At 37.4% G+C, this 8,361-nt stretch overlaps 1 protein-coding gene across 2 annotated transcripts in view; it reads right to left on the minus strand.

Annotated features, from left to right (window-relative positions):
• Positions 1-6,518: 6,518 nt before the first annotated feature.
• LOC106343353 (type I inositol polyphosphate 5-phosphatase 1) overlaps positions 6,519-8,361 on the minus strand; it is a 2,753-nt gene continuing 910 nt past the window's right edge. For both annotated transcript variants that reach the window (XM_013782533.1, XM_013782534.1), the window contains exons 6-10: positions 7,707-8,265; positions 7,426-7,616; positions 7,242-7,350; positions 6,987-7,129; positions 6,519-6,906 (exon numbers count right to left, since the gene is read on the minus strand). In XM_013782533.1, coding sequence (XP_013637987.1) covers positions 6,726-6,906; positions 6,987-7,129; positions 7,242-7,350; positions 7,426-7,616; positions 7,707-8,265 — 1,183 coding nt within the window. In that variant the 3' untranslated portion in view covers positions 6,519-6,725. The remainder of the gene's footprint in view (positions 6,907-6,986; positions 7,130-7,241; positions 7,351-7,425; positions 7,617-7,706; positions 8,266-8,361) is intronic.

The following is an 8,361-nucleotide window of genomic DNA, read 5'->3' on the forward strand; positions in this document are numbered from 1 at the left end:
CTAGTAACGGTATGGATTGTGAGCTTGATATAGAGCTGGAGCTTCTAATTATGATGAATGCACTAACTATGGATATAATATCGAAAATAGACCGATTTTAGATCGCTCTTCAGTTCAAATTAACAAAAGCAATTTTTCTTTGCACTATATGAATTCCAAACATTCGTAATATTTAAGTGTAGTCTTTGGTGTATTAATCTTTTTTTGAAAAGGGAGTGTGTGTGAGTTGCTTATTTCAAGAAAAGACTAGATTCACCCGGTTGCACTATATATTATTTGTTATGAAAAATCGAAAATAGCTTTTTATTCCAAATGTCTTAACCGAATTTGATAAAACCATGTGAATATAATTATGTAGAGCCTACTGTTACTATGCATATACATCGACTTCTTTTTTTTTCTTCCTATACAAATGACCTATTCAATCATTTGTAATAGATATCTCTTATTTTTTCTTAGAAATATTCTTTCTCGTAATTCTATATCAATATTCTTTTTCTTGTAGGTATATTTTTTTTCTTTATTTTTTTTCTCGCTATGATAAATTATAAGTATTATTATAACACATTATCATCCCATTCATTCTCTGATACGAAAAAGTTTTATATGTATAATATATAACATCCGGTATACCGCCAATATTTATTACTTATTATTTTGTGGATATTATAATACACATTCATATTTCAGATACAAATAGTATTGTATGGATATTACTGTTATAATCCGGATAATCAATGTATTATCCGGTTATAATATACATTATTAATATTACTGTTTCTTTTGTAATAACAGAAGACCAATCGAGTATGTACACAAGATTAATTTCCAATATCCGGTTAAAACTCACACATACATATTATTCCATTTCTTCTAGTAACCCAACTCGAACATATGATGTATTTTCCGGTTATAAAACACATTTTTAATACGATACAAAATTATTTTCTTGATTTGGAAAGCGAGGAATGATAAACTATTCAGAGGAATAGACAGGGACCCTTTGGAAACTATCCGACATGCTGAATCAGAATGTTATGCTTGGTTTGAAGCAAACATGAAACAAGAAGAAGAAGAACAGACAGTTACAACAACCCCTGACAAGATAGCAAGTTCTGAGAGATGCCTAATAGATGGCTCATGGACACATGACGCATTCTTCAGTGGTTATGGATGGACAATGAAAACCTCAGGAGGAACAACTTAGCTATTGGGAGCAAGAAACCAGCGACGAAGAATCTCACCACTTCATTCGGAACTCGATGCCCTTATATGGGCGATGGAATGCATGCTTCAACTGTCGACGTGTCAGGCTTTTGGCACCGATTGTAAGGATCTAATCTCAATGATTCAAGACCCAGGAGCATGGCCCAACTTCTCCACTGAGTTAGATGAGCTACATAAGCTGAAGAGCAGATTCCCAGACTTCTCGATTTTTTTATTCCTCGTTTTGAAAATGTATCATCTGATTGTTTAGCTAAGATAGCAAGATCCTATCACAAGGACCTGTATTACATTGGCTGTTCTATTCCGGTCTGGTTCTCCAGATCACCTCAAGCTTGAGTAATAGATCAGCCGTTTGACGTCCAAAAAAAAAAAATTTATTTTCTTGATATTAATGTTATAAACCAGATCTGTATTGTCATGTTATAATACACATTCATTAATCTTACTATAGCCATTGTAATAACACAAGACCAACCAAGGATATATTTGTCGCTCAGTGAAGTGTAACAAAAATTATACATATAATCTGACCATTCTAAATACAACATCATTATTTTCAAATAATTTAAACGTTAGCTAACATATTTTACAATTACAAGATTTATAGACTGGTTGTGTTGTTTTGTTTGAAAATTGCATGTACTTTGGAGCAGATTTCATTCATGATGAAAGCAGAATTCATATTTCTATTCAGAGTTCATAAGGTTTCAAAACATGGTTGAAAACCAACTACAGAAGAAGATAAAACAGTTTCAGTGTGATGGAGGTGGAGAGTTCATCAGTAGGCAGTTCCTCACTCATCTCGCTGCTTCTGGAATTCAACAACTGGTGTCGTGTCCACATACTCCGCAACAGAACGGTCTGGCAGAACGGAAGTATAGACATTTAACTGAGTTGGCGCTTACTATGTTGTTTCATAGCAAAGTTCCTTAAGAGCTATGGGTTGAAGCGTTCTTCACTTCTGTGTTTATTGGTAATCTCTTGCCTTCTTCAGTGATGTCAGAAAACAAGAGTCCGTTTGAAGTTCTAAATGGTCACACACCAGCGTATACTGCTCTTCGTGTATTTGGCTGAAAATGCTTTTCGTATCTTCTCCCATACATGACAAACAAATTGGATCCTAAGTCCCTACTATGTGTGTTCTTAGGCTACAATGAGAAGTTTCAAGGATACCGTTGTTATTATCCTCCAACTGGAAAGGTTTTTATTAGCAGGCATGTTTTATTTGACGAACATGACTTTCCTTTTCTAATATGTATAGCAAATATCATCGAGACACCACTTCACCATTACTCTATTCTTGGTGTTCTACTTACATAACCAAGAGTGTTGCTCAAAAGCATGTGATGACTTCTGAAGAAGATCTGATTCCTAGAAAGTACTCAGACAGTTCGACACAAGCTCAGTCTCAGCCCCAACAGTAGCAAGCTTATCAATCTCCAGCTCCAAGCTCAGTTTCTGCATCTTCAGGTCACAGTACTCCAAACATTGGTTCTCCGGAAACAGTTGGTCTACAGGTGCAGGAACATGAATCTCTAGAGGAACAAATAACTCATCCTATGAGAACCAGAGCAAAGGATGGTATTATTAAACCAAATCCTTGTTATGCTTTGGTGACTGTTAAGAGTGATTATACAGAATCAAAGTCAGTGAAAGCAGTCTTGAAAGACCCAAGATGGACAGCTGCTATGGATGTTGAGATGGAAAACATGGAAGAAACAGAAACCTTTGAGCTTGTACCACCAGAGGAAGGTCAAAAACCAGTAGATCGTGGTTGGATCTATAAGAAAAAGTTGAATGCATATGGTACTGTGTTGAAACTCCAAGCAAGACTTGTGGCCAGAGGCAATCAACAGGAAGAAGGATATGATTACATTGAGATATTTAGTCATGTGGTGTGTACATCAACAATCAGAACCGTCCTCCATGTTGCAGTAACAATAGGATGGTCGCTGAAGCAACTAGATGTTCAAAAAATGCATTTTTGCATGGGGATTTAAAGGAAACGGTTTACATGACTCAGCCTCCTGGCTATGAAGATTCAAGCAGACCAGGGTATGTATGCAAACTCAAGAAAGCTATACACGGTTTGAAACATACAACGAGAGCCTGGTTTGACAAGTTCAGTGATTTTCTGCTTGAGTTTGGCTTCGAATGCAGCTTTCCTGATCCATCTCTATTCATTTATCATCAAGGAACATATGTCATATATCTTTTCCTCTATGTTGATGAGATGATTCTGACAAGAAACAACAACACTTTGCTTGGCAAGTTAATGGTGAGTCTTAATACAGTGGTCAGAATGAGGGATATGGGTTCTGTCCACTACTTTCTTGGAATACAAGTCCATCAGGATACTAAAGGTCTGTTTCTGAATCAGTCAAAATATGCAGTGGCCCTTCTTGTTACTGCAGGAATGGCAGATTGCGCCCCCATGTCGACGCCACTTCTTTTAAAGCTTGATTCAGTCACAAGACAAGATGAATTCTTCTCTGAGCCATCTTATTTCTGAAGCATTGAAGGACAGCTGCAGTATCTAACTCTTACAAGGCCGGATCTGCAGTTCTCTGTCAACTATATATGTCAACGTATGCACTCACCTGTCAAGTCTGATTTCCAACTCCTGAAAAGGAGACTTCAGTTTGTTAAGGGAACATTAGAGATGGGCATCAGCATCAAGACTTCAGTGATAGTGATTGGGCCGGTTGTAAGGAGACAAGAAGATTGACTGAAGGGTTATGTACTCTGCTCGGTTTTAATTTGATATCATGGGCATATAAAAGACATGAGACTGTGTCCAAATCCTCAACTGAAGCAGATTATAGAACAATGTCATTAGCTGCGTCTGAAGTTGTGTGGTTGCAGAATCTTCTCAAGGTCATGGGTTTGCAACAACAAGTAACGCCTTTGCTGTTGTGTGACAATCTCTCAGCAGTTTGCATGTCTGTCAATCCTATGTTCCACAAGCAAACAAAGCACTTTGATGTAGACTATCACTATGTCAGGGAAAGAGTGGCGCTCAAGGCTTTAGAGGTTAAACACATGTGTGCTTCATTACAACTAGCAGATGTGTTTACTAAGTCTCTTGCTCAGGAACCGTTCTTCAAACTGCGAGCCAAACTTGGTGTCTCCCTTCCTCTGACTCCAAGTTTGAGGGGGAGTATTAACAACATAAAGCCCATGCTTGATAGATCTCTAAATGAAGCCTCACATCAAACCAAAAAGCCCACAACAAAGATCAACTCTCAGCCCAGTCAATGTGTTTCAGCTAAAGCCAAGGATATGATCAACGTCCAACACAAAAGCATAGTACTACTCCAACGGCTGCAATGTCAGCTCATTGTGTGACCACAACAAATAGATTCGACCGTCTTGGCTCATGTGCTGAGGTGTGCTAGAGGATAAGATCTAGATTGATTATAAATAATGTATGATGTTGGGGGTGATTGATTGGACTGTATGAGCTGACTTTAGCTTTAATATTAATCTACAGCTTTTAAATCACCAATCATGCTTTATCTTGTTTTTAAAAGCTACAGCCAAAAAATAAAAAAGAATGGTTGTAAAAGCCTTATTTTCTAATGTCTCATCTTTTTGGCTGTAGAAAATATATTGTTGTAGTAATCAATTTTAAAGCTACATCACTTAGAGCTAAATCAAAAAATCCTACAGCCTAAATTCTACAGTAAAATTTCTACAGTTACAGTCCAACCACAAAACACTTTCTTCTTCATTTGTTTCTCTGAGATTCAGTCTCCAACGGTCTATTGGATACGATGATGTGGATGGGTTACCGTGAAGATAGCTCGGTGCGAAAGCGCGAATGATTAAGCTTGGATAGGGAGCCGTGGATGGGTTAAGTCTTCTTTAAGAATTCATGATTCTTCTTCTCAATAACACACCCAACCGGAGGTGGCTGGTTTTGTTTCGTTTCTTGCATCTTCTTCACGCATAATATATTAAGGACAGAAAGATCACATCTTCGGTGTGCCAGAGATAAAGTGAGGATAAGAAACCACTTGTTTGATGTTGTTTCTATTAACTGGTTGTTCCTCTCTGTTTCATAATTACATGCCTACCATTCAACAGATTAACAAGAACAGATCCTAATGATAATAACTCGCCTTCATCATGAAGGTGAAGCAAAATGAAATATATCTACATGAAATGCGGTCTTCGTATCTTCAAATATTATTTGTATTTCTCGCCTGCGCACTATTATACATTTCTCTAATGAGAATATACAATTTGAATATGTGGTATTCTCTTACACAAGACCGAGTTTGTACAAATTTGATCTGACCTAAGAGAGGTTTTAGGCGACTTTACAAGCTTATTGGCTTTGGATCTCGGCATAAGTGATTGTAATATATTGTAATATACGTTAATGGCCAAGTTTGATTTGTTTATGCATATTCGTAATGACTAGGTACATAAACCCGTAAGAGAAAAGTTTTTTAACCAAAACTATTATTTTTCTCTTTCAAATCACCTTAACAACTTTAAAATCTACTTGTTCAAAAAAAAAAAAAAAAAAAAAAAAATTTAAAATATCTTATCAAATCACCTAAAAATTTGTATTTGTATTTTTAAAATTTCATCAAAGTCACCCAAATAATTTCAAAACTCACCTAATTAAGTCCCACTACAACTAAAACACCCTAAAATCTTCTATTTAATTTGAAACACCCTAAACTCACCTAATTTGAAACACCCTAAACTCCCTAATTTAATTTGAAACACCGTTAACTAACCACTATTGACGGACCCAAGCAGTCCTGATTGCCTTAATCCTCTATTTAATTTGCCTGCCACCAAACCCCCGTCACTATCATACTCTTAGCAGAGCCAAAAAAACGTTTTGTATTAGGGTCAGATTTTTTTTTCTAATAGGATCAATCTAAATTTTTCTCGGAACAAAAACAAATATATTTAAAAAAATAGTGGGATCAGCTGACCCCACTCTTCTTGCACTACCTTACCTCCGCCCCTGATACTCCTTGTCTTTGACTTGAACTCTTACTCGGATTGGCAGGAGGCCAAAACCAGTGTGACACACCCAACCGGAGGTGGCTGGTGTTGTTTCGTTTCTTGCATCTTCTTCACGCATAATAATGTGTTAAAGACAGAAAGATCACGTCTCGGGGTGCCAGAGATAAAGTGAGGATGTGAAACCACTGTTTTATTTTTGTTTCTATTAACTGGTTATTCCTCTCTGTTTCATAATTAGATGCCTACAATTCAACGGATAAACAAGAACAGATCCTAATAATCATAACTTGCGTTCATCATGAAGGTGAAGCAAAATGAAATATATCTACATGAAATGCGGTCTTCTTATCTTCAAATATTATCTGTATTTCTCGCCTGCACACTATTATACATTCCTCTAATGATAATACACAAACTGCAAATAATAATGTGGTGTCCTCTTACAGAAGAGGGAGTTTGTACAAATTTGATCTGACCTTAGAGGGTTTTTAGGCGACCTTACAAGCTTACTGGCTTTGGATCTCGGCATAAGTGAGTGCAAGGGCACGCTGCAGTTTCCATGGAGACAAAACCTCAACCTCGGCCAAAAACGTGGCTGTGACAGGCCGGTGATCCGATAGCTTAATCTCATTCCTTCTGTAACTAAGAAGCTTCATTCCCTTCCCTTTCCAAATGATGCGGTCACACCTGATCCACACACATTCACTTTTTTACCTTTCTGTGCGTTAAACAAAAATATGTTGTAACATAGTGTGTGAAAAGAGTACCAGGCCGGTCTACGTTTTCCTGATTCCGGGTCATCTCCAATGTAGTTTTCTGAGTCAATTTCGTATTTGTATGTCGGTGGAAAACATAAAACCCCCTCTGACCATCCTTCGAATACATTGCCTTTTCTCATTTCGTTTGAAAGCTACCAAATAATAAGACATATCAAAGGTTTAATACAATACGTAACCTTCAAAAAACATAAACATTAGGACTCTGTGATTTAAAATTTATGTAAACAAATGCAATAAACGTACCTGGTCATTCTCAAGTAACCTCTGCCATTCCTTTCTTGCAATAAGCTCGTGTGTCTTCTCATACGACAAGTTAATCCGATAGTTCAGATCTCCCAGCCAGATTACTCTTCTACAAAAGCTTCATCTGGTTATGTCCATAAACTAAGAGAGAGAGAGATTGTATCAACCGAGAAATAAAACGTACTCATGATCACGGATGCTTCTTGGAAGAACACTGGCACTTGAAGAATGGGGATGAAACAGCGTTCTTCTGTGAATTTCACGTACATCATCGTTTCTTTTCTGGTGATCTGTATCCTTTTCCCCTGATGACAGATGTGAGCACAGGAAACAAAACGGTGTATGATAGATTGACATGCTCACAGATACAGATCCCTGTAAGTGACACCACGAGAAACCGTTAAGTTATTGCTAACTTAGGAATAAATTATTAAGAGCCAAGTAATTATTAAGAGAAATCAAGACCTTGTTACCAATGTATCCCATAATACCAACACCAACAGTGGACACACTAAGGTTGCTTATGTGCTTGCGCAAGCTCCTCCGAACCCAGACGGTGAGAAACACTCCGACCATCTGTTTGCTCACGATCCTTACATACGCTGGTTTTCTCAGATTCAGTGACTTGAAGGCACCACCACGTCTTTCCAAGACATATTGATTGAGCAGCTTTAAAGGAGGTTCTGGCCAGCTCAGACCAACTCTTTCATTGTAACTAAACCTTTCATCCCTTTGGGAATCACTATTAATTTGCATTGATGGTGATGCGTTGTCATTGGTGGAATCCAAAACTTCTATGTTAGTAAGTGATTCTTCACTTACGATATCGTGTACGTTGTGAGAGACCTCTTTGTATGGCTTAAACATTGAGGGAGAGGGAGGATCACTGTGACATAGAATCTTGGGCTTTCTAGGTCGAACTCGGTCTAAAGCATCACGTATGATGTTCTCCCATTCAGAAGCAGGCTGGGCATCCTCAATACCAAAAATGTTTCCAGCATTTAAGGGAACGATTTCCTGAAGACTGAAAATGAAACTGAATACATAACTGACTCACCATTTGTAATTAAATTAAAGTGAAAGACATGAGAGCCAAAAAAAAAAAAAAAAAAAAAAAAAA

This window comes from Brassica oleracea, chromosome C5 (assembly GCF_000695525.1).
Source record: "Brassica oleracea var. oleracea cultivar TO1000 chromosome C5, BOL, whole genome shotgun sequence".
Taxonomy (NCBI): Eukaryota; Viridiplantae; Streptophyta; class Magnoliopsida; order Brassicales; family Brassicaceae; genus Brassica; species Brassica oleracea.